At 37.7% G+C, this 27211-nt stretch overlaps 1 protein-coding gene across 1 annotated transcript in view; it reads left to right on the top strand.

The window, feature by feature from the left end:
• Window positions 1-26293, top strand: part of PAFAH1B1 (platelet activating factor acetylhydrolase 1b regulatory subunit 1) — a 52604-nt gene extending 26311 nt beyond the window's left edge. The window contains exons 3-11 of the mRNA XM_080923802.1: window positions 9005-9089; window positions 9321-9395; window positions 10450-10656; window positions 14221-14389; window positions 15806-15908; window positions 16785-17013; window positions 18137-18238; window positions 20863-21019; window positions 22519-26293. Of these exons, the coding sequence (XP_080779928.1) occupies window positions 9005-9089; window positions 9321-9395; window positions 10450-10656; window positions 14221-14389; window positions 15806-15908; window positions 16785-17013; window positions 18137-18238; window positions 20863-21019; window positions 22519-22592 (1201 nt within the window). The 3' untranslated portion in view covers window positions 22593-26293. The remainder of the gene's footprint in view (window positions 1-9004; window positions 9090-9320; window positions 9396-10449; window positions 10657-14220; window positions 14390-15805; window positions 15909-16784; window positions 17014-18136; window positions 18239-20862; window positions 21020-22518) is intronic.
• The last annotated feature ends 918 nt before the right edge of the window (window positions 26294-27211 follow it).

Here is a 27211-nt window from a genome sequence, read left to right as displayed (position 1 = left end):
TAGTCCTTATGTCTCAGTCTTTCAACCTAATCTGTTGAACTTGGCTTATAAGTGCTATTAAAAAAGTTTAATTATATGTTTGCATGTGTATCTCTGTGAGATATGAGTGTCAGTGCAAGTGCCCACAGAGACCAGAGATAATGAATTTCCTTGGGAGCAGGGGTTATTAGAGGCAGTTGATAGCCTTCCAGCGTGGGTACTGGGAACTGGACACTGATCTTCTGAAAGAGCGTTATATACTTTAGCACCTCTTTCAGCCCCTTCAATGTATGTGCTTTTTTAGACTTACCTTTTTTTGACTTAACATGTTCTAGAACTACTTCATACCAGTTCAAAGAGATCTCATCTTCTTTGCATGTATGTATATGTGTACGTATGCATGGTTGTGTGTGCATGGTATGTGTGCATATGTATGTAAAGGGAGCACATAATATTCTGTATATATAACTTAGAGTTTTTTTTTAACCAGTCACATTAAAAGTAATGTTATAATGAATAGCCCTATGTATATGTACTTTGGTATTATTGAAGGTCTGCTTAGGTTTTGATGTATGTCTGTGTATTTTCAATTATTTATATTTTATGTGCATAGATGTTGTGTTTTTGTGTATGTTGTGCACTGTGTGGGTTTATGTTTGTATCTGGTCACTGTGGCAGCATCTTGGTGAAAGCTATGCTTTTTCCATGTTTTCTTAAGAGTCCTTCTTCAGAAGTGCCTTACTGGCCTGAGAGATAGCTCAGTGGTTAAGAGTACTGGTTGCTCGGAGTTCAATTTCCAGCAACCACGTGGTGGCTGATCTGATGCCCTCTTCTGGCTTGCAGGTGTACACGCAGATAGAGCACTCAGACCTTATTTTAAACCTTATTTTAAAAGTGCCTTACTGTTCAATTTTTATCACATATTTCTGTAATGTTGAAGCCATCTGGGGTTGGTGCTTGCAGCTTGTATAGAAGAAAAGATATGTTTTACCTCTGTTGTTAGTCACATGTCCAACAGTTATCATGTAGTCCTTTCTTTATTGCTATGCATCCCAGGCTGGCCCTCAGCTATTTGAGTGCTGGATTATAAATTGATAGCACTATATTGTGTGTGTGTGTGTGTGTGTGTGTGTGTGTGTGTGTGTGTGTGTATTTAATGTTTGAAGGCCTTCTCTACAATTTGTTCTTCTAAATAATCTTCAAAGTTAAAATTTTAATATAAAAACATTTTATTAATGATTGTGCTTTAAATTTGTATTTTTAAAAATTTATTTATTTTATGTATATGAGTACACTGTAGCCATCTTCAGACACACCAGAAGAAGGCATCAGATCCCATTACAGATGGTTGTGAACCACCATGTGGTTGCTGGGAATTAAACTCGGGACCTCTGGAAGAGCAGTCAGTGCTTTTAACCACTGAGCCATCTCTCCAGCCCCCTTAAATTTGTTTTAACAAGAAGTTTTGAATGCCTTAAGTAGTAGTTTTCATTTTATAATGAAATTAAATGATATGGAGAAAAAAATCCCACATTGCTCTCAAAGACCACAATTCTCTGAAAATTTACTTGCTACTGTTTGGAATTATTGTGGCACTTTATTTTGAGTCACAGTCTCATTTTATAGCCTAGGCTGGTTTGAAACTCATTTTGTAGATCTGGCTGGTCTTTTAAATTTGCAGCAATCTGCTGCTTTTGCCTCTGGAATACTGTTATGGCATCAAAGGTGAGTGCCACTACATCTGGCCTTCTGTTTTACATGGCAGCTCACTGTCTGCTGTAACTCCAGTGCCACAGTATTTGATGTCTTCATAACCTCTTTGGGCACTAGGTACACACGTAGTACACAAACATGTGAAAGCAAAATACCCATATACATAAAACAGATAGGCCTAGTGACTTGGAATTGTCCCATTGCTGACCAGGCTGGAGCAGGTGGATTCTTGAACTTACTGCTCAACTAGCCTGGGCTACTTGATAAGTTGTAGTCCTTTGAGAGAGGATGTCTCAAAAGGGAAAAAGAAAAATGGACAGCACCTATTGGGGGTCTGACAATCCACAATAACCCAACCAGGCACAAGTACCCTGCAAAGTAAGAATTTTATTTGAATTAGGTAGCAAAAACTGACCAGTCAGGGACGGACAGCAGAACAGACTTGGGAGCTGTGTTTCCCAAGAGCTTTTAAGCTTGAAAACCACAAACATCAGTGCTAAGTTACAACTGTATTCTCTTACCATTCAGGATTTCAGGATAGGGGACTTTGTTGTTCCTAAGGTACTATGGTGGGGGGACTTGCTCATTCCTGTCTTAACTTGCCAACCAGGATGTCAGTTACTCAGGGAGGTCTTGGGAACTATTTGAAATGGAAGTTTTATTCAAAACGGCTTCAATTTTGTTCCTCCTTACACGCCTCAGGAACAGTACCTTTTGTACTTTCCATATGTAATGGACACATAATATTGTTGACATTTAGAACTCAAAGTCCATTTATTGTGCCATAACACTGTTTCCCAGAAGATTTGATGCTATTCTAGAGCACTGTATTAGAAGAACAGACAGATGTGCTGTAGAAAAAGAAAGGAAATGTTAAAACACACACAAATATTTAGAAAGGTGAGAAAGATATGATTTCTGTGTTTGGACATTGACTGAAAAATGAAGGGTAAATGGGTATTTGAAAGAGGAACGAGAGCAAGTGATTGCTCAGATAACCCTAAAACAACAACCGTATTTTATGGCTTGACCAGTATTGAGTTTTTAAGTGTGTGTCAGTTTTAACTTGTGTTGTAGATGATATTGAACATGTACCATGTTCATTCAGGGTAAAAATTGTTCTTTCAGCTAAGCATTGCGGCACTCTAAGGAAACAGGCCAGACCTGGTTTCACGCACCAGTTCTCAGGAGTCAGGAATACTGTGCGTTCAAGGCTAGCCTAGTCTGCATAGTGAGTTCCAAGACAGTCAGGGCTTGTCTCAGAAACAAAACCAACACCAATAAAACAAAACAGAGCAACCAAAAACAAAACAAATGGAACCTATAATTTAGAAGATGTGCCAAGCTGTGGTGGTGCACACCTTTCATTCTAGTATTTTGAGGCAATGTCAGGCATAATGTGTGCCAGGGCTGGCTACACAAAGAACCCTGTCTCTAAAGGGGATAGGATACGACTTGAAGTCTTCAGGAGTCCTAAAATGATCTTTCCTTTATTTATAGCTTAATTGTACTGTCAAAGCTTCCTGTGTTAATCCAATTTAATCATCCTGTGTACTTCTTAATGAATCTTCTAAAAACATTACTTTAACTGTGTGTTTTGGTGCACACCTTTAATCCCAGCACTTTGGAGGCAGAGGCAGGCACATTTCTTGAGTTTGAGGTCAGCTTGGTCTATTAAAAGGAGTTCAGGACTCCAAGACTTGTTACACAAAGAAACCCTGTCTCTAAAATTCAAACAAAAAACCATTACTTTTTATTAAGCTTCCCCCTCTTTTTACTTTTTGGTGTTCTTTATAATGTTTCACCATTTAAAAATGAGTTTTATTATCAGAGAGCACATTTTTAATTTTTTTTATTATGTGTTTAGGTATTTTGTCTTACATGTATGACTATGCACCATGTACATGCATCGTGCCTATAGGGTACCAGAAGGGTTATCAGGTTTTTCATGGGATAAATTGTGAGTTACCATGTAAGTGCTCTAATTTAGGTGTTCTAATCTGGGTCCTTTACAAGAACTGTGAAACCATCTTTCCACCTCCACCCTACCCCCATTTTGTCATTTTTATTTATTTTTTTCTATTGTGTATGTAGAAGCCAGAGATGACTTGTTGGGTGTCCTTCTTAATCATTTTTCAGCTTTTAAAAACTTTTTAGTTTTTATTGTGTGTATTTTGCATTCATGTATCTTCATATGGAATAGAATATCTGGTATTGCCCTATATCACTGTCAGCTGTACTACTTTAAAGTATGTGTCTTTCACTGGCTAGCCTTCACTCCTAGGATCTGCCCATCTCTGTCCCAAAACACTGTGGTTACAAGTACATGTAGTCATGCCTACTTTTTATTGGGTGCAGAGGATTCAAACTCAGCTCTTCATATTTGCACAAGTGTTCTTACCCACTGAGCCATCTCTATTATTTGTGAGACAGGATCTTTTAACTGAATCTGGATCTCACTTCATCTTGTCTGTCTTAATGCTTCTAATGCAGTGAAGAGACCAAGACAACTCTTAAAAAGGACAACATTAATTGGGGCTGGCTTACAGGTTCTGAGGTTCAGTGGCATCTTTGGGCAGCTACCCCCAAAGAGACATACTTCCTCCAACAAGGCCACACCTCCTAATTGTGCCACTCCCTGGGCCTACCATATTCAAACCTCTTCATTCCATTCCTTGGCTCTCATAGGCCTGTTCAAACAAATGAGTCTATGCGGGCCATTCCTAGCCATAGCATACCTGACCAGTAAATTCCTAGAAACTCCCTTTTCTGCTTCCCCACCGCTAGGATTTCAGACATGAGCTGCCATCCACATCCAGCTATTTGCATTGATGCTAAACTCAGATCCTTAGATTTTTGTGATGAGTACTTTACCAACTAGGCCATTCTTCAGTTCCTTTTGTTTACTTTTTTTTTTTCTGTGAGTTTTGTTTGTTTGTTTTGAGGTAAGCTTTCACTGTGTAGCTCAAAAACACTCTGTACCCAACCCTAGACTGACTTGGAACTTGAAAATCTCTTCCCTCTCCTGAGTGCTGAGATTTACAAATGTTGGCCTTCTCTTTAAATTGATGGGGGTTGGACCCAGGGCTTTTGTGTATACTAAGCACACATTCTACCACAGATCTACATTCTTCTCTCTCCAGTATTTTCATTATTTTCATGATGATTTGGGGGACAATTTTAAGTACTAGTGGTCATAGACATTCTGTCTTGCTGTGTTTCTAGTGCTAGATTTACTGAAGCTATAGTAAACAACAACAAAACCTACTTTGTTGAATGTTCTGTTTGAAATGTAGGGTTTTTTTTTTTCTTTTAAGATTGATTTTATGTATATGACTACACTGTCACTATCTTAAGTCACACCAGAATCAGATCCCATTACAGATAGCTGTGAGTCACCATGTAGTTGCTGGGAGTTGAACTCGGGACCTGGAAGATCAGTCTTAACTGCTCAGTCATCTTCTCCAGCCCCTCAAACTTAGTTTTTCTAAATTTAAATTTAAGCTTTTGTTTGTAGGAGTAGGATATCTTGGGGTCCAGGCTGGCTTAGAACTCAGCATGTAGCTGATGGTACTTTAAACAGGCATTTCTTCTCCACAGGGCTAAGATTACAGATTATTCCTCACCATGTCAAGTTTTAGCATTTATTGATAAGAGAATGAAATATATTAGTGACAAAATTCCTGTCAAAACAATGTATTAAGGGAAGGGTTTACTTTAACTCAGATTTTGAGGGCATAATATATCCTGGAAAAGTGGGGCTGTGGGTCACATTGTATCTGCAGTTGTGAAACAGAGGTATGAGTGGGAAGCTGTTGCTTAGCATTTTTGTTTATGTAGTCTAAGGTCCAAGTGCATGAGACCCCCACACACACATTTAGAGTATTTCTTTTCTTCTTTCTTTGTTTCTGCCCCCCCCCCCATGGTTTATTTGTTTTATTTTATTTTTTGAAATGGAATTTATCTGTATCATTGGCTGTTCTGGGACTCACTCTTAAGGCTGGTCTCAAACTCACAGAGACTGCCTGCTTCTGCCTCCAGTGAGCTCAAACTACAATGTCTGGGTAGAGTGGTGTTTTACTATTTACTTAAACCTTACAAAAATACACCCAAAGGATTTGTTTCTATGATGATTCTAAATCCTGTTGTGTTGATGATGAAGATTGATCATTATATTAAGCATCTGAAGATAATTGAAATATAAGAATGAATCTTAATTTTTCCTGTTTGACTAAAAGAATTTCAAGGTGACAAACTTAATAAATTTTACTACAATTATCAGGTAGATGCTGAATTCAATGTCATAACCTTAAAAGACTTGGCTCTCAAGTAACTGTAATTAACAGTTTGATGGTAAAGTTGAAGGTCTGTTTGCCCTGGCCTGACTTGATTTCATTCTTTTACTTTCTCATTGCCATAAGCAGACGCTCATAGTAACCTTTATCTGACTTAAGACTTGATAGTAGTTAAATTGCGAACTGCCTTTTTGAATTATTGTATGATGACATTTAATCATGAAGGGTGATTGTACAACTCTTCATTAGATTTCATAGGGCCTGTCACATTGGACTGGAATGTGATACACAAGCCAGGAACTTGTTCTACCTGTGTTTTCCCTTCCATAAAACTCAAGGGAATGTTGTACCATATTTAAGAAAATCTTAAGAGAGGTCTGGCTCAATGACTGGGTAAAAGTGCCTTTTGCCCCAAAATTGTTTGTTTGATTTTATTTTCACCTACCTGACCTAACTCCCATGTCCTCACCCCACATATACACAGACAAGAGTAATACATAAGATAGCTTTCTTCTCTTCCTCCTTCCTCTTCTCTGTTAAGAAATGTATGGAAATTGTCTTTGAATGAAATAGTTAAATCTCCGTATAGTTACCCCAGCACTTGGCAAGCTGAGACAGGATCCTAAGTACTGGGCAACTCTAAGCTTCATAGTGAGCTCCTACTTTAAAAGGGAAAAAAGATTTCCTTTTATATAATGACTTTTCATTTGACTTCATGTTGACTCTTATGGAAATTAAATCAAAACTAAATGAAGCAAAAGAAGAATTTACATTGAGTTATTCCAGACCAGCAAAGACTTTGTAGCTTGACCTTGTCTTAGAAAAAGAAAAAAAAAATCAATCTAAAATACTATAGGTTTTATGTTGATTTTCTCTAAAAACACATAAATCGCTATAGTGATTGCCTATGTTAAGATATTGGGTATCAGTGGCAGATATGGCCCTATTGAGTAGGGACAGGGATATATCATGCATAAATCCTTGGATTTGATTTCTAGTTCCTTGCATTGGCCAAATATGGTGGCTTATGCTTTTAGAATCAGAAGTTCAAGGTCATCCTACTTAGATAGTTTCTGGCCAACCTGGGATTTACAAAACCCCGTCTTATAAAAGCAGAGAGGGCCAGGCATGGTTGCACATGTCTTTAATCCCAACACTCAGAGGCAGGGGTAAGGCGTATAAGAAAATAAGAAAAGAATATATAAGAAAAGAAAAAATAAAATTGGTAAAGGATGCAATGATACTGTTACTGTATGTATATTTAAGTTTTGTTTAAATCATGGTTTTTAACTTTTTAATTACCTAAGTTAGTTTAAGTCTTACAGAGGAATCCTAAATCAACTTTTTCTATAACTTTGTGACTAAAGTTTCAGAGTAATTTGGAAAAGTTGAAATAGGAGAGCAGGGATGCTTGCCAGTATTCTTAGGACAGAATGAAAGAGAAGCATGAAAATACATTTCAAGCCATTTCAGCTTTGTTGCCTTTAAACTAATTTTGTTTTTAAAATTTGTTTATTCTATATAAGTACACTGTCACTGCCTTCAGACATACCAGAAGAGGGCATCAGATCCCATTACAGATGGTTGTGAGCCACCATGTGGTTGCTGGGAATTAAACTCAGGACCTTTAGAAGAGCAGTCAGTGCTTTTAACCACTGAGCCATCTCTCCAGCCCTTAAATTATAATTCTAAATGCCATTCTAAGACAATATACTGCTTGTAGCTTGTGCATTTTTAGTTTATTAAAATAGTTTAATTTCTTTTGTTTGTATTGGGGAGTCAGGGGTTCAAGACAGTTTCTCTCTAGCCCTAACTGTTCCGGAACTCACTCTGTAGACCAGGCTGGCCTCAAACCCAGAGATCTGCCTGTTTCTGCCTTCTGAGTCCTGAAACTAAAAGTGTGTACCTCCATTGCCTGGCTTCCTTTTAAAATAAGGTCTTGCCATGTCATGTATTCCAAACCATAGTGAGGTTTGAACTCACTATATAGCGTGGGCTGGCCTTAAACCTAGATCCCTCTGTCTTAGCCTCCTTAGTGCTGGGGTTAAAGGCATGCACCATCACTGCATGGCATTTAGAGTTGTTTCTAATACTAAAATATTTACTGTAATTTTTTTAGGGGGAGGCGGTATTGTGCCTGAGACATATTTTTATGGTGTATGCATGTTGTGTCTGCCTGGAGTCACCTCTCTGAACCTGTTCGTTTTGAACAGCAGGGTTACTTTCTGAACTTGGAGCTTTAATATTTTAGCTAGTCAGGAAGCCAGCAAGCCCCAGACAGGCTCTTTCCACTTACTTTTTGCTAGATCTACATGAGTGTCAGGACATAAACTTCAATCCTCATGCTTGTACAACAAAGAAATTATAACCACTGAGTCATCTCTTTGTATTCATTAAAAAACATTTCTGTGCAAAACTCAGTTCTGAACTCCAATGCTTGAGTATGTTTATCAAATAGTAAGAGAAGGTGAATGTCAACACTAGAAAAACTGATGTTAATTTAACCAGTTGATATCTAGGTATAGAAATATATCTAGAGATGTGTAATGTTTACAACTTACAAGCTAAACAATAAATTAGAAACTTAAAATGTCAAAGGCTGGACTAGAGCTCAGAGGTAGATCACTTACCTAGCATATACAGTGTTTTGAGTTCAGTCCCTTGCTTATCTCTGAAAATAAGGAAAAAGAAAAGATGCTTAAAAATAATACAGATACATTTTGACAGTACCTAAGTGTTTTTGAACTTTGGAAGCATGTCCATTTTATTTTCAGAAATATTTATATAATTTAGTACTCTTTAATTTTAATAGCTGGGCAGTGGTGGTACACACTTTTACTCCCAGTACTCAGGAGGCAAAGGCAGGTAGATCTCTGAGTTTGAGGTTAGTGTGGTTTAGGTAGTTCCAGGGCAGCTAGGGTTACAGAGAGAATTGGGATTAAAAAGATTTTAATAATTGTAGTGTCTCAAATAGAGATGAGGTATGTTTAGGACTCACCTGAATCTTTTTCTTTCAGAAATCGAGCTATAGCAGATTATCTTCGTTCAAATGGTTACGAAGAGGCATATTCCGTTTTTAAAAAGGAAGCTGAACTAGATATGGTATGCTTGACTTTATAATTAGTAGTCTTCTAATTATTTATAGTATAATTAATGAGTTAGGCATTATTTAAGGTTCATTAGTTAGATTAATTCAGCTATTCAAATTTTGCCATTTGTTACTGTGATTTAAGTAGTGTTTTCCCACTTTTGTATAATCAAATATTTAATGTTTTGTCTTAAAGGTGTCATAGTTAAGCCATTTTTTAAACGATTTTACCTTTTCTCTTCTAGAATGAAGAATTAGATAAGAAGTATGCTGGTCTTTTGGAAAAAAAATGGACATCTGTTATTAGATTACAAAAAAAGGTAACTAGGTCTCAGGTTGTTCTTAAGTCAGCTGTATTCAATGTGTATTTATAAATTTTCTGAAAATATTGTCATAAATTAACAATCTGCTGACACTCATGTTTAGTCTTGAAAAAATACGCTTTCTTTGCTTCATGAAGACTTTGGTTTTAAGGTCATTCATTATTGGTGCACATTAGTTTATACAGTCTAGAGGTTTGAATCTGCATTGACTGAGAAATTGGTGCTGAAGGAATCATTCATGTCCTCAGAACAGTGCTGTTCAACCTATGTGTTGCACCAAACCCCTTTGGAGTTGAACAGCAGCTATCTTGTATTATCAGATACTTAAAATTCATAAACAGTAGCAAAATTACACTTATGAAGTAGCAACAAGTAATTTTTGGTTGGGTCTCACCACAATACAAGGATGTGTGTGGTGGAAGTGTTAGAAAGGTTGAAAACCAATGCCTTGGAAAGGTAACTAGATGTGACAGAAAAAGAGCACTGAATGTGTCTTACATGAGCCAATCTCATCTCTGATGTTTTTCTTCCTTCCTTCCTTCCTTCCTTCCTTCCTTCCTTCCTTCCTTCCTCCCTCCCTCCCTCCCTCCCTCCCTCCCTCCCTCCCCCCGCAACTGTAAGATGAAAGGAACTTACTATCCCATTTCTAAAATACATATTCTTCACAAAGTAAGAATAGATAATATTGTTCTAATATGAGCCCAACTATACTAATCTAAGCTCATGTACAAGAACCAATGCCTAGTAGATGCTTAGTAAATATTAGCTTTTCTTGTGAATATCACTACCTGTAGTGATAATAAACCATGGTGTAGAAAAAAACCTAAAAATTACAAGTGTAAATCAAGTAAGAAGTATGTTGATCTCTTCTGTTAATAAGTATAAATGAAAATTGTTTTTGAGTGAATTAGTTACAGCTGGGCATAGTAACTCCAGCCTTTGGGAACTGAGACTGGAAGATCCTAAGTCAGAGCCTACCAAAAAGAGGGGGAAATAAAACCCAAATATATTATAGAACACACCTTTATTTAACTTCATGTTCCCTCTCAAGGTAATGGAATTAGAATCAAAACTAAATGAAGCAAAAGAAGAATTTACGTCGGGTGGTCCTCTTGGTCAGAAACGAGACCCAAAAGAATGGATTCCCCGTCCACCTGAGAAGTATGCATTGAGTGGTCATAGGAGTCCAGTTACTCGAGTCATTTTCCATCCTGTGTTCAGTGTTATGGTCTCTGCTTCAGAGGATGCTACAATTAAGGCAAGTTTTGTTTGTTCATTTTGCTTTTTGTTTTGTGTGTTTTGTTTGTTTGGGTGGTTTTTGTTTTGTTTTTGAGAGACATGATCTCTTTTCTATGTAACCTTGACTGTCAGACTGGCCTTGAACTCACAGAAATTCTCCTGCCTTTGCCTAGTAAGTGCTGTGATTGAAGTTGTATGTCACCACTCCCAAGTAAGGTCAATTTTTCTGAAAGGCAGACTTGATCTAAGTTAGGTGACAGAAAAGATTTTAAAAATAAAAACCTAAGCAAAGGGACACAAAGGAGAGGGAGGTCTGAGTTTCTCGAGTTGTTTATTTGGGTGTGTGTGTGTCCGTCCATCTATCCGTTCATGTCCATGTTGTGTGTGCATGTATACCTGTGATGGCATGTGTGGTTGCCAAAGAACAATTTATGGGAATTATTTCTCTATTTTACCACATGGGTCTCAGAAATCAAACTCAGGATGTCAGGTTTGATGTCAGGTAGATTTTTGAAGCTGTATTAAGTGATTTTGGTACTCAACCTTAAAGGGAGACCTGAAATTTTATTATAGCTCTAGAAAGGCATTCTTCTAGTAAGTAACTAATACATTTGAACAAATGTGGAGTGTTTTTAATTTAGTTGGGCAGTATGTCATCTTTTCCAATAGTTTCTGTCCTTGGAGAATAAGAAGTTTGTTCCTTATTTTTAAGCAGGTAGTAAAAAAAAATACTAGTTTATAAAACCACTCTCCCAAAGTGATGTTCAGTTTTCTTTAATCTACCTATAACTAAATGACAGTTGTGTAACTATAATAAAAAGATAAAATTCAGATGGGTTTCTTTGTTTTAAGGCTTCATATTTTATATGAAGAACCAATATTATTTTAATTGTAAATGTTCAATAAAATATTGTAGAATTCAACAACAGTAGTTCAGCCTGTGATGCAGGCATGGCTGTTATACCATTTCTTCAAATAGAGTATGTTTTACTTAATTTTTTTATTACTACTTTTTTTAAAATTTTTTTTATTTTTTTTTTATTTTGAGGCAGGCTCTCTCTACAAAGCCCTGGCTGTCTTGAAACTCATTATGTATACTGAAGTGGCCTCAAACTTAAGCAAGCGATCCTCCTGCCTTTGCCTCCGTGGTGCTGGGGTTAAAGCTGTGAGTCGTCATGCACTATCTGTTACACATTTTTATATGATCCTGGAGGCTAAGGGCTTCCATGTGGATCTTTCTGCCCATGGGTCTGAGAGAGTGTGTGTGTGTGAGAGTGTGTGTGTCTGTGTCTCTGTGTGTGTTCATCCGTCTGTCCCCCACAGTGTTTATGTGGCGGTCAGAAAACAGACTAAGTTTTCTCTGTCCACTTTTTATGGGAGTTCTGAGGATTGAATTCAGGTTGCCAAGCTTGTTGAACAGTTTCCTTTAACGAATGAGCTATCCCTTCAGTTTTACCTTATAGACAAGTTATTTCCAGTGATAATGAAAGTATGCATTCTTACTACATTTTAAGCAGTAATAGACTACATGAAGGACTTTAAAATTTAGCGGGACACTGCCTTTAAATAAGAAGTAAAATGGCTGGATTTAGTAGTTCCATAACATGTTTGCTGAGCTACACACACGGTGATCTCTTCCATATAGATTTATTTGAATGTTTGATTGAAGGTAAAGGTTTTAATTATTTAGAGCTCACTGGATGGTATGAAGTAGATGGTTCATGAGATAGCTTAGGCTACGAGCAAGACTGCTTTAAACAGTCTGGCTGGGCACATAAGGCACACCTTTAGCTCTATCTGATGAGGCAGAGGATCTCTGGTTTAAGGCCAGTGTGAGCTATATATTGAGACTTTGTCTCAAAACAACAGTAAGATTAGAAAAATACTTGACGTGGTGTGAGATATAAAATTGTATCTTTCATATAACATACATACTAGACATTCCTTATAAATAGTTTTTATAGTTGCTTCTCAGTCTTCTTTCCATTTTGGATTATTTATTTTTTGTCTTCTCAGGCTTGTTTGTTTGTTTTTGATTTTTGAGACATGGTTTCTTTGTATAACAAGCCCTGACTGTCCTGGAATTGCTTTGTAGACAAAGCTGGCTTTGAAGAGATCCACTTGCCTGCCTCTGACTCCCAAGTCCTGGGATTAAAGGCATGAACCACCAGACCTTCACCAGGCCTAGTTTATCAGTTCTCTTATATTGACTATTTAGATTATGTTTTTTTTCTTTTCTTTTCTTTTTTTTTTAAGATTTATTTATTTATTTCACATATGTGAGTACACAGTCGCTGTATCCAGACAGACCAGAAGAGGACATCGGATCCATTACAGATGGTTGTGAGCCACCATGTGGTTGCTGGGAATTAAACTCAGGACCTCTGGAAGAACAGCCAGTGCTCTTAACCACTAAGCCATCTCTCCAGCCCTAGATTAAGTTTTTAAAATGTGGGCTTGGAAAAGATGGCTTAGCGGTTAAGAGCACTTGATGTTCTTACAGATGGATCAGTGTTTGGTTCCCAGCTCTCTTATGGTGGCTTTTTAATGTATTGGCTAGGAACTTTTTTTAAAAATATTGTTGATTTCCCCAAATTTGCATGTGTGTGTGTGTATTCCTATCACATTTAAAATTGTGCTCACTGTAGGTAGAATGGACCAGACTGTTTGAGTTTAGAGCACAGAATAAATACTCAACTTTCTTTCCTTTCATTATTGCTGTATGTGGGTTGTTGTCTTTGTTTGGATTAATGTTTTCTTGAGTTGTTGGAGATGGAATTGAACCTAAGACTTGTTGCGTATAAAGCAAGTGCCAGAATTGGTATTTTTAAAAGTGATTTAAATCAGACTATGATTTGGCCACTAGAACAGAGAGTATTCTTGAGTGTTATCTGTAATATTCATTCTTGCTAACTCATAATTTCTGTTTTTAGAAAAAATATTTTTTAAGAATGAGACTTTTAAGAAGCTGGGCCTGGCAGTACGTGCCTTTAATCCCAGCACCGAGTAGGTGGAGACAGGTAGATTTCTCAGTTATAGGCTATAGCCTAGTCTTCAAAGTTTATTTCAGGACAGCCAAGGAATCCTGTCTTGAAAAAGAGGGTTGGGGTGTTTTGGTTAATCATGAGCACTTAATTCAGGAATAGTTTGTAGTTTATGATTTCTCCTTAGTCCTCTAAATATCTGAGTTCTAATGCTATAGTAAAATTGAGAAATTAAGTCCACTGGCTTCTAACACATTGTTTGCACTTGAATTTTTTTATTTATGCCTAGTAATTACTACTAGTGTGTGTTGACTCTGTACCTTTTCATTAGCATTATTAATATAATACTGAAATACCTAATAATACTTAAATATATAACACTTAGATAATATAATATTGAAGGTCTTCTTGGATAGTTTGAAAATCATATTTTTTTTTCCTGTAGAGAAAAGCCATTTTGTACTTGAAGATTTGATATTTCTAACATAGATTATTTGTTATTTGTTAATTTGAAAGATGCCAGACTTAAGCTGCTAAGTGTAAATGTGAAATAAGGAAGTGATGGGTTGGTGTTAACCATTTTTTTATTCATTTGACAGGTGTGGGATTATGAGACTGGAGATTTTGAGCGAACTCTCAAGGGGCATACAGACTCCGTACAGGACATTTCCTTTGACCACAGTGGCAAGCTTCTGGCTTCCTGTTCTGCAGATATGACGATTAAATTATGGGATTTTCAGGGTTTTGAATGCATCAGAACCATGCACGGTAAGGTAGAGGACGGTACTTTAATCTCAGACAGGGCATTTAGAGAAGAAATAATTTGCCAATTATGTTTAGGTACCCTACATTTAATTCCTAGTTGTCTGTTTTGATGTGAAAGCTTGATGAACAAGCTTTAGTGGTAGAGGTTTTTGTTAGGAGCATTTAAGGTTTGCATGACATACTAATTTGTATTCTCAAGTATATTTGGTTAAGAAAAACTGCCAGGCAGGTTATATTAGTTAGTCCAAGAGAAATGGGCAATTAATTTTCTGAGAAGGTTAGTTCTTTTTTATTTTGTTTTTTTCCAAGAGAGTAGGTTATGTGGAAGCTAGAAGCCAGAGTCATTGCTGCAGTATTTAAGTGTCCTTAGGTTATTTCATCTGGAAGATAAGGAGGATAATGCCTGTGGCACAGAACTTAAAAACTTAAATACACTTAAACCATCTGGTAGATAAAAGACACTGACCTTTATTGTTTTAGTTTTTTGAAACAGGTTTTTACAATGTAACCCTTCCTGGCCTGAACTTGGAAATCTGCTTGCTTCTGCTTCCCTCAAGTGTTGAGGTCAAAGGTTTATACCATCACACCTGGCTCTGTTTTCTTTAAAGATAATGGAATATGGTTGTTTAGATATGTGTAAGAACAAATGGTGTTAGTGATTTTTAAAACAAGCCAGGTGAATTGTTGCATGTACACAATTCCAGCAGGTAGGAGTCTTTTGTAGGAGGGTCACAGGTTTAAGGTGGCCTTCTACAAAGCAGGTTTCAGCCCAACTGGACTGCATAGTACACCAGTCTCAAGAAATCAAAACAGTCTTGGCAATTTTGGTGTATGCCTTTAATCCCAGCACTTAGGAGGCAGAGGCAGGTGGTTCAAGACCAGCATGGTCTACAGAGTGAGTTCCAGGTCAGCCAAAACTGAAAGGAAAGAAAGGAAAACAATATGATTATTTGGTATTTGGCACAAAGCTAGGTTTATTATTACATTGAGTATATGGTTGAAATTTGTATTTTTTTTTTCCCACCCAATTAAGGGCTAAAGGCAAATTTATTAAGTGCTCTTCTAGGCCAGCTTGGGCTCTACTGAGATCTTCTCTTAAAAGACAGGAAAGTTCCTTGCAGTCATTGTCTATTACATTAAAATTACGTCTTGAGCTTTTTTCCAGAAAACATAGCTAATTTGGGATGTGAATGGTATTTATGAAGTATTGATGCATTTTCTCCTATGAGCATTTACATCAAAGATACACTTTTAAGTATGGACCAAATTCTGCCTTTTATCTCTTTTTTTCTTACCACTTTTTAATAATCTTGTCATTTAGATAAAGCTCAGTGTAAGAGTACTTTCTGTAGTTTTTTAAATACCATAGTAAAAACCCACAGTAAACTGTTGAATACTTCGCTGTATTTTGTGTTTTAGGTCACGACCACAATGTCTCTTCAGTAGCCATCATGCCTAATGGAGATCATATAGTGTCTGCCTCAAGGGATAAAACTATAAAAATGTGGGAAGTGCAAACTGGGTAAGTAGATTCAGTAGGAAAGCATCAGCCAAAAAAAGATTATAAAAACAAAAAATTTTTTTCTATCTAAAATGATCACCATGACTGATGTATATGTATACTTATATTTGAGGACTTAGAAATTTAGCATAGTGGTAGAGTACTTACTTTAATGCATAAGGCCCTAGCTTCCATTCCTAGCACCAAATTAATTAATTTTTACACACACACACACACACACACACACACGCACACACAGCACTGTACGTACTATAGGAAGGATTTTTGAAAGTCAATTCTGTGTGATACTACTTATTATTCCTTCTCCCCCTCTCTCTCCCCATCTGTCTCTCTGTCTCTCTCTCTCTCTGTGTGTGTTTTAATTGTTTAAAGATTTATTTATTATGTATACAATGTTCTGCCTGCATGCATGCCTGCAGGCCAGAAGAGGGCATCAGATCCCATTACAGATGGTTGTGAGCCACCATGTGGGTACTGGGAATTGAACTCAGGACCTTTGGAAGAGCAGCCAGTGCTCTTAACCACTGAGCCATCTCTCAGTCCTGTGTTGTTTGTTTTTGTTGTTGTTATTTTGTGCCTTTCTTATCTGGGTTTAAATTAGAATTTAAATAATGCTGTTTTACATTTATTAGACTTGAGGTTTTTATGTTATATTATGTTTAGTGGTCTTTCCTGTCAGCTTATTTTACCTGGTGTTGTTTTACTTCAGCTAGTGCCATTTTTTATTAACCAAGATTTTTTTTCTTACTGTGGTATAATTTCTTTAACTAGTGCTATTCTCCTCATCTTGGTTTGTAACTCATTTTATATCACTTCTGGAAAGTGTTGCAATGATTACTATTTATTCACAATGTACACTACTACTTAAATTGACAGCTACTGTGTGAAGACATTTACAGGACACAGAGAATGGGTACGTATGGTGCGGCCAAATCAGGATGGCACTCTGATAGCCAGCTGTTCCAATGACCAGACTGTGCGTGTATGGGTTGTAGCAACAAAGGAATGCAAGGCTGAGCTCCGAGAACATGAACATGTGGTAGAATGCATTTCCTGGGCTCCAGAAAGTTCATATTCTTCCATCTCTGAAGCAACAGGATCTGAGGTACTGTATTATTACCTGTCTTTGTATGATTTTGCTAATGTGTTGTAGGACAGAGCCTTAGGTAACTTGTATGATTCTCAGGTTTCTAGATACAACTGAGACTAGCCTAGAATTCTGGGTTTTGAGGCTTTTTGTCTTTGCAGTTGTCAGTAGTGTTTGTATTTTTAAATCAGTTATTATTGGGCCACACTTGCCACCAAGCTTGGTGTCTTGAGTTTGAATCTTGACCCTACATTGTAGGAGGTGGAAACCAACCCCCTCGGGGTGTCCTTTGATGTCTGCCTGTATGCCATGGCAAGAATTGAGTACATACGCACATAGATAGAGTAGCTCAGCCTTGGTTTGTTGTGAGTTGGAGATCATCTACTAAAGAGAGTTGATCATTTAAATCCAGGTGTGATGGCCCTTGGGGAGACTAAGTCCAAAAGGCTTATTGAAAGACTCTGTCTCAAAAAGAAATAAAAACAGACCAGAGGAAAAAACACAACCCTTCACCTCCATCCCCTTACCCCCCCCCCAAAAAAAAGGAGAAAGAAAAATTAGAGCCAACCAGACAAAGAAAACTACATCTTAATAAAGCTCTAATTTTTTTTTTAAGTTTTGTTTGTTTTTTGAAACAGGGCCTTACTGTGTATGTAGCTCTGGTTATCCTTAAACTTTCTATGTATACCTGGATGGCCTTGAACTCCAGAGATCTGGCTCTATATTAAACTTAAGTTTATGAACTCTTACAAATTATAATAAGTTCAACTATTACAAATTCTAAATAAAATTTTTTATACTACCCATCGTTTGTTATATACAAGTCTGATACTAAATATGGATTTATTTTAAATCTTTTTTGATCATAGACATTTTAATCATCAGGGTCTTTTTTTTATGCTATGAGAGAAGTATGTCACTTCACTATATATACCTAACCTCATTACAGAAGTCATGAGCAGTACATTTCATTTTTGCTGTTATCTAGGCAGGGCCTATCTTTCTTTGTATGCTGGGTACAACAACTATGTATTTCAATAAATGAAAACAGCCTTTTTGGTAAGATTTCAAATGAATGTCATTATTTTAGAGAAGTTAAGTATTTTTTGTATGGTAAAAATAATTTTTATGTATTTTATAGACTAAAAAAAGTGGCAAGCCTGGACCCTTCTTGCTATCTGGCTCCAGAGACAAAACTATTAAGATGTGGGACGTCAGTACTGGCATGTGCCTTATGACTCTTGTAAGTCTGCATAAGTACTACTTCTCTGCGCCTTGATTGTGCCTTTACCTTTTTGGATTAGGTACTCTTGTGCTTTCTTACTAAATCTCAGTTCTGTGACCTTAAAATGACCATACATTTATAAACTTAAAGTTTTATAAAGTGCTATTTTACAGAATGCAATGTTATAGAAAATCTATAAAGCCAGTCAGTGCTGGGGGTAGGGTCTTAGCTCACTATGCAATAGCTACTCTGGAGGAGAAAGCTTGTACAGACTTGTTTACTTTAAAAAAAATTATTTTATGTGCATTGGTGTTTTGCCTGTGTGTATGTTTATGTGAGGGAGTCAGATCCTCTAGAACTAGAATTACAGACAGGTATAAGTTGCCATTTGGGTGCAGGGAATTGAACCTGGGTTCTCTGGAAAAGCAAACAAAACTCAACTACCAAGCCATCTTTCCAGTCTGACTTTTTAAAGATGTCTTCTTCTCTTTTCAGCTGTCATCTCCATGTTGGCATTTATCTTATTTAGTTTATTTCCTATTGTGAAATTAAATTTTCTAACTTAATGAGTTAAAGGTGTTTAAGTAATTTTAGCCATATTGGAGATTCAATATAAGATGGAGGTGGGTATTAGACTTTTTTCTAGTTTGCCTAAGAAGCTCTAACTGGCAATTAATTGTTAAGCTAGTAGCAGGTCTTACACCATAACATACATGGTTTTAGAAACTGTAAGTGCTGATTGGATCTGCATATAGAATGTTAGCAACATGCTAAAGTGTTCTACAGGATTAATTGAGAAGGGAATACTGGAAGCTGGTACAGTGGGGAAATGGGAGGAGAAATTTGGGGGAAGGAACAAGACAGGACCAGCCAAAACTATGTATGAATGACAATGCTGGGAAAAAAACCCATTATTGTAAGCTAATTTAAGTGATAAAAGAAGGACCAGTTGGAGGAGGAGGTGGCCCTGGCAGCACCTACCTTTTAATTTTCATAGCAGATATCTAGAGTTCTTGGAAAGCCAGGGCAACACAGCATGATCCTGTCTTGAAAATCAAGAAACAAACAAAAAGATGAAGGAAATTCCCTATACTCAAGAGGCAGAGGTAGGAGGATCTCTGTTAGAGGACAGTATGGTCTATGTAGAATTTCAGGTCAGCCAGGACTTTGTAGTCAAGATCACATCTCTCAGAAAAACTGTGTTGTATTCTAGGTTTGTTTGTGCCACGTTGGAAAAATGGATCTTTATTTAAAATTTTCTTGCTTTTCTGTCATTGCAAGGTCACCATTTTTCCTAGGTTTCTGCTTCCAACTTTGAGGCTAGAGGGATACTTTTTCCTGCTTCATTTGGATGTGGCCACAAAAATATGGGGGTGTTGGGTTTTTTTGTTTGTTTGTTTGTTTTTTAAAAACAACATATTCCTGTCTGGCTTGTAAGTAACTTAGCTATGTAGACCAGCTTGGCCACAAACTCAGATTGATTCAGCCTGTCTCTGCTTCCCAAGTGCTGAATGTGCACTACCATTCTCCATGCTCAATTCATTGTTTTTATTGTGGGTTATTTTTAATGTACTTTTGTATCTCTTCCTGTGTTTATGCAGATGTGTGTGCCAGTCCCCAAGTAGGCCAGAAACATAGGCTCCTCCTGAAGTGGGAGTTACAGGCAGTTGTGAGGGATTGTGTTGAATGCTGTGAACCCAACTCCAGTCCTCTAAAAGGACCTTAACTACTCAGTCAGCTCCTCAGTTGCTTAGCTCCTTGATGTACTCTTTTTGTTGTCTTGCTTTATCTTTTGTTTTCAGATAAGGTTTCTCTCTGTACTGGAATTCTCTCCCTAGATTAGGCCACCTGCTCTGCTTGAGTGCTGGGATTAAGGCTGTTTGTATACCACTAACTTCTGGCTCATTGAAATGCTCTTAACTGCTCAGTCATCTCTTTGGCGCCTCAATTTCTAATTAATTATTACTATTATTATTTGTTTTTTTTAAAAATTGTATCAAGGGTCTGGAGAGATGGCTCAGTGATTAAAAGAACTAGCAGTAGTTAAGAGCTCTTCCAGGACATCTGGCATTGATTTCTAGCACCCATGTGACAGCTTACAACTTCATTTCCAAGGAATCCAATCTTCACTTAGGCCTCTGAGGGCACTGCGTTCAGTATGTTACGTCCATACACATATAATTTTTAAAAGTATTAGTGAAAATTTGAAATATACTAGTGTGTCTTAAGAGTATATAGCTAGCTCAGTTAGTTGAGTTCCTGCCTAGCATAGCATACCTATAACCCCAGGACTGCACAAGACAGACATAGTAGTATATGTCTATGATTCTGGCACCCAAGGTGGATTATTTTAAGGTCAGTGAGTTTAGGCAACTCCAAGCTACATGGACCCCTGTTTGAAGGTGGCGAGATGTGCCTCACTTGGTAGAATGGGTATATTTACATGCATAGAAACCCTGGGTTTAGTCCCCAGTACCATATGAACCTGGGTATGTATGGTAGCACCGGCCTGAAGTTTAAGGTTATCTTGTGCTGTATAAGACCTTGTCAAGAAAAAAGCACTGATACATATTGTCTCGGTGTTAAAATGTGTTATGTCCCAAATGTTACTTAAATAAGTCATATACATTTTTGTCTTTAAGGTGGGTCATGATAATTGGGTACGTGGAGTTCTGTTCCATTCTGGGGGGAAGTTTATTTTGAGTTGTGCTGATGACAAGACCCTCCGTGTGTGGGATTACAAGAACAAGCGATGCATGAAGACCCTCAATGCGCATGAACACTTTGTTACCTCCTTGGGTATGTACACATTGTGAGGTTTCTGAACATTTGAATTTTGGAGTGCCAGATGTAGCAGTTTTATGTAACCTTGCCGACTTTTCCAGGTAAGAAACAACCAAGTTCTATAAGGGTAAGAGGCCTATTTAAACCTTCAGGTTCCTGCCAGTAGCTTTAAGCTTCTCTTTTTAGAATTAAGCTTATAGTTAAAATACTCTTTTCTTTGTTGTGCATTGGGTTTGGAAACTAGACTTGTGAAAGGATACTTACTGATCACTCCTGCTAACTGGCTGGTAATTTCTTCTTTCCTGTTAACTTGAAAAATTTTTAAAGAAATCTTAAAGTTCTCAACCTGTGGATTATGGCCCCTTTGAGGTTGCATATTGGATTTTTACATTATGATTCATAACTAGCAAAATTACAGTCATGAGGTAGCAATGAAGTAATTTTAAAGTTAGCAGTCACCACACAATGAGGAACTGTATTAAAGACTTAAGTGTTATGGACGTTGCTTGGTGGTGTAGCAGCTAGCATAGCTGGACTGAGATGTTAGTTTCAATCCCTAATACTGCAGAAGAACAAATGGAATCTTAAACAATAGCCTGAGCTACATAGCAAGACTGTGTTTCTAGGGGGAAAAAACAAATAGGGCTAGCAAGATGGTTTAGCAGTTAGAAGTGCTTTTGGAGAGGCCTGAAAACCTGTTTTTAATCTCTACCTCTCAATCAATGACGAGAGAACTGGCTTCTGAGAGCATCCTCTGACTTTTCTGTACTTGAGCCTGTATGTAGGCACACAATCACAGAGACAGGCAGACAAAATATCTGGGGACATGGTGACACATTCCCCAATTTGTGTAGCAGAGCAGAATGATTATGTCCCAGATTTGAGTCCAGCTTGATGATGTACATGGCAAAGGAATACATGGCAGGATCTGTTGTTTAAGAAAGCAAAGGAAAGAAGGACTTTCGTACTGTACACCTCCATGCACTAGAAACTCAGGGAATTGTGTAAATGTCATGACCTCAGTATCATCTGGAGTTCCTAAGAGTGAGTTCAGTAAATTGTAATGTATAGGGTATGATGGAGGGACCTTACGGTGACAATAAAGCCCTTGGTAAATTAGGCAGGAGTGTTGTGTTAGTTGCCCATGTAAAGCATTAGTACTAAGCCTGAAGCACAACATTGAGTAAATGGATATACTAGCTGAGTGTGCACTTGTTAGTAGATTTGAGCATCGTTTGGGATGATACTGGTGACATCAAGTGGAACTTAATATTTGAATTTAAACTTCCCTGACCAAGTTGATAAACTCAGTAATTTTAGAGGTATGGATGGGTATGTATATAGAGAAAATTGTGGATATTGTATCCAGGTATGGAAGTTTGGGAAGCTGACCTGGAGGAAATCAAGTTCAAGGGCTCCTGGGGTTATATAAAAGATACTGCCTAAAAAAATGAGCAAAAATTTCTGTCTGGCTTAGTATGGTTTGAAAACAAGCCTTTTCTTTTCTCTTCCAGATTTCCATAAGACGGCACCCTATGTGGTTACTGGCAGTGTAGATCAAACAGTAAAGGTGTGGGAGTGCCGTTGATTGAGTCACATTTGGTTCTTCCTCCCTTTTTTCCTCTGGATGCACTCTGATGATACCATGGTTACCCCATTTGAGCTCTGTTTAAATAAATATTGTCCTTTCATGTAAATTATTCTGGATGTAGATTGAGCTTATTAAATGTTACACACAAAGTATTCATGCATGGTGAATCCAAATTGTATACTGTAAATTTACATATGTTGTCTAGAAGTACCATAGGGTTTAAAAACCTGGGCTGGCATTGGTCACACCAGGCCTACAAGGGCAGAAGTTGAATAAATTGAACTAGGGCACTAAACTGAATAGTTGACAGTATCATTTTATGTTGGATTATTAATTAATTGTTTTTCTTCCTGCTATCTGTTGGTGCCTGACTTGATGGCCTCATTTTGGGGAAAGTGGTGGTTATTAGGGCTTTTTCTGAAATGTGTATCTATGTAACATCACTTAAGTGTGCTTAATAAATCTTTAAGGGTGTTAGATAATAAGACTACAATTCAGAATCTTTTGCTCCATCCGTGTAATGGGGATTACACATTGAAGTTTTTGTCATGACCCCTTTGCCAAATCAATAGGATATGTTTGTTTTGGCAGCCTATCAAGCAAAGGCTAGTGGTTTATTTATGTAAGAAAATGATCATAAGTCTCAAGAAAAATCTCAGCAGCTAATAGTGAATCCTTTTCCATTTGGGTCTTACTGCTTTGTAAACAGGTCAGGAAACAACTGTCCTACTCTGAGCTTCTCTTCTCCATACTAGTTATATTCTCCATACTGTTGGGACTGTGTAGTGATGTGACTCCCCAGTAGAATCTGATCTTCCCATTGAGTGTCATGGTACAATTCACTACGTGTTTATGATGTTTTTTAGGGATGTGCAATGTGCATGTCAGAATGACAAATGCTGACAAAGCTGCTTGTGCATTTTAAAGAAGTGGAAGAAACAGTTTCCAACATGAACCTGATAACAATTTGAACTGTTTCACGTACAAGTTATTTAAAAAGTGACAGGGTTTAATGAAGCGTACTTAGAAATATACTTTTTTTCATCTTTTGTTTATATTTAAATGTTTATAAGTATATGGACCTATCTATAAGTAGATATGTCTATATATGTATATCACACACATATAACCTCCATGTTGTTGGGTTTTGAGTTTTTCAAGAAGTGCTAAAACATACGCACAGAGTAAATCTTGCTGGGGAATACCAACCACGGCCGTGCTTTAGAACAAACTATTCTGATGCTTCTGACTCTGAGAGGCTTTTCTAAACTAAGAGAAAGCCACTTTCTTTATTCTCCCCTCTAATGTGGCCATTCATTATTTTACACATTCCTCATAGATTGTATATTTTGATCCAGAGTTACTACAGTAAGTTTAAGAGAGTTTTGCCCATGACTTTTGGAACACTTTTCCATTGTCAATTGTTAATAAAAAATTTATCACCTAGCTAACCAACTTTTTTTTCTTTTTAAGAAAACCAGTTTGAAAAGTTAACGGAAACAATGATATAACAATGACAGTCTAATGATGGTAATTCTTTTCTGGACTGCATTTTATTAGTTTGTATAATAGATGATTTTAAGAAAAAAAAAAGGTCCCTATAAGTATTGAATGGAAATTTGATTCCTGAAAGGAGAAAGGGTGAGAACAGTGTCCTGTAGATATACATAAGATGTTAGGCTCTGGCAGCAGCTTACTGTCTAGCTTGTGTCCTTTTGTTCGTTCACTTGTTGGTTTTTAATATTTCTCAGAGATTTCTCTAGAAAGGAAAAGTGTTTTGAGAACTAAGTGGCTATTTTTGAGGACAGAAATTCCATTATGATTCTTTAAAACACCCACCGTAGGTTACCTTTTAAGGACAACGTTGCCTCACAGCCCTGCTAACATTGAGAAGTCTTTTTCTCCTAGCTCTTCTGACTGGATTTTTCTCCAAAAGCTATGGAAAATACCTTTGTTCTCATTTGCTGCTATTTCCTGTCCTTTTTCAAGATTATAAATACATAGAAATGGTGCATCTTAACATTTGTTTGTATGTGTTAAAATGTCTTGTCTTTTAATTCAGTCTTAGCATGTAGCAACATGAATTGTTAAAGGGTAAGCCACAACATCTAGACATCATTCATAGAAACAATAAAGAATGGTACCAATGTAGAGGAGCAGAGCTGCTGTTCCTGGGTTTCCTCTCCTGCAGCAGTGGCTCACTGACAATGGAGGAGGGAGTGCTCTGTAAATAAGCTGTCCTCACTTGGGAAATTGCCACAGCTTGCTGCTTAGCTGAGTTACCTGACATCCTCCACTTAAGCAGCAGCAAACATTGAATCTCAGGGATGGTCCACAGCTGGATCCAAACATAACAAGCCCTGTTTGAATAATGAAGGGTGGCGGGGCAACATCTACATCTGGCATCGGATTTGCAAAGGTTTCTTGCACTGTTGTTTGACACTGCCCTGTTGATGCCCTTACTCCTATGTTACTGTTTTCTCTGTCTGCTGTCTAACCCTGTGCCTTGCCTGGGATAAGGACAATGATAAAGTTACTGGTTTTGGTAGTAAGTAGAGGACTTTATGAATTAGTTAGCGGTTCACTGCTGCTTTGTTACTTTCTTGAGTCAGATTGGCTGCTTATTAAGAAATAAAAAGCTGATAGAATTGTGTACTCGGATGATTGTTGATTGTGTGTGTAAACAGACATTCCAGTGCCACCTATAGCACAGCGTGCCCAAGAAGTCCTAACCGCATGGAGAGTGCAAGCTGCAGAAGTTTGTGTAGACGTGACCTGGAGAATAGTTGCTTTTGACATGACATCTTGCACTTTAGGAGACTAAGACCGTCCTGTTGTTCTATCTGCATGTGGTGTGACCAATGGTGTGCTCAGAGCACTACCCACAATCACTAGTGTTAGCAAGCCGTCCCGGGCCGTGATGCACTATTAGTCCTTTGGAAGCTTTGGCTTTAGGCTCACCAAGCCCAGTCTCCTGTTTGCCTCTTTCTGTTCTTTGTGAACTTCCAGATATTACCACTCACTAAAGTTTATTTTTTTGTTTTTTAATTTAAAGAAAAATATTTAAAAATAAGGACATTTTGTTTGTTGACAGTGGTGGCTTGATAATCCTTAAGCAACAAGTTGAAATAGAAGGAAAAGGCACTTAAAATGGTTACTCTTCCTGTCCAGCTGTATATAAACCCAATGTGTTGGTTAATCTAGATGGTGCAAAGAAGAATGTCATGGTAGACAAGCAACATGGGCAAAATGGGAAGAAAGGTTTTGGGTTTTTCCCAATGGGTTGGGTTGGGTGGGATGGGGTAAGCTGGACTCACAAGTCACGACTGGAACGGGCCTTTTTATCCTCTCACTGTATCATGTAAGTAGCTGCTTTCTCGCCTGCTTAGCCTTCAGGCACCCCCAAAGCTCACTCTGAAGACTTAGAAATAAACACAAACTCTACGAGTTAGAAGTCGATCCTGACACTGACATGAAGGCAAGCATTGATTTCATATGAACGTTGCAGAGGTGGTAATTGGAGAAAACAGTTCCCCAGATTGTAAGAGTTCACCGGAGATATCGACACAGTTTTAAAAATCAGTAAAGGAATGTATATAATACTGCTCTTGTGTTTTACAGTAAGATTTGTTGCTCTCAGACTGTGTAAAACAAAATTTATTCATGTTTTCTGCATATTAAAAATCTTATTGTACCAATTGGTAAACTATTAAATGCCTATAAAACTAGATTTGGTGGGGTTTTTTCAGTGGGTATTGGGGGTGCAGTTGTGTTGATCTTAGGAAGTGAGACTTGGCAACAGGATCAGAAAGAACATTAGTTGGCACAAGCAATAGAGCTTTTGGGAGCTGGTAGCTAATTGTCTACCCCTATCTGGAGGGAGCAGCATGGCAGGGCTCTTGTCGTCGGGATGCTTGAGCCAAGCTAGAACTATTGACTGCATTGGACAGCTAAGCACACTCCTCCAGCTGTCTGTGCTGACAGTGACTATAAACTGGCTGGCCTCTTCAATCCCAGAGATGAAGGCTCTGCCCTGGAGATAAATAACCCTTAATGTCAAGTTTTATGAAATAAACTGAAGTGTAAGTCTTCACTCTTTGTTCTACATGTCCCTTCTCATGCGGATACCTCATGTCCTTAGCTGTTCCCAGCCTTTTATACACAAGAGTGCAGGTTAATGAGCCTTTTGTTAGAAAGCATCTTCCCAACCAAAAGGGTGAGAGTGTACTTGGCTAGGTTTCCTACTAGATTTTGGGGCCCTTCTTTTTCCCTCTGGTAAGAATATGCATTATACCTGACCACCTTCTCTCTGGTTCTAACTTAAATAGATCTTACTGTAAAATTGGAAGCTGGTTGTGTATCACACATTGGCCTCCCTCCTGAAGGCAGGGGAAATGGCCCATTCTTTCTGGTTAGTCTGGTGAGAACTTGTGCAGACATGAATTAAACTGCTAGTAGCAGTTCTCTGCTTCTGAGTCAGCATATCCCCTGGGAATTCATAAGACATGATTGTTCTAGCACCCCCCTCCCCACACACACATACTAAGCCAGTACAGGCAGGCTTTTGAACATGTCCACCAGATTGGCCTAACAAAGCTGAGGACAAATGTCTCCAG

Source organism: Micromys minutus, assembly GCF_963924665.1.
Source record: "Micromys minutus genome assembly, chromosome: 10".
NCBI classification, from domain to species: domain Eukaryota; kingdom Metazoa; phylum Chordata; class Mammalia; order Rodentia; family Muridae; genus Micromys; species Micromys minutus.
Note: the sequence above shows the minus strand (reverse complement) of the source record. Positions and strands in the feature narration are given on the sequence as shown.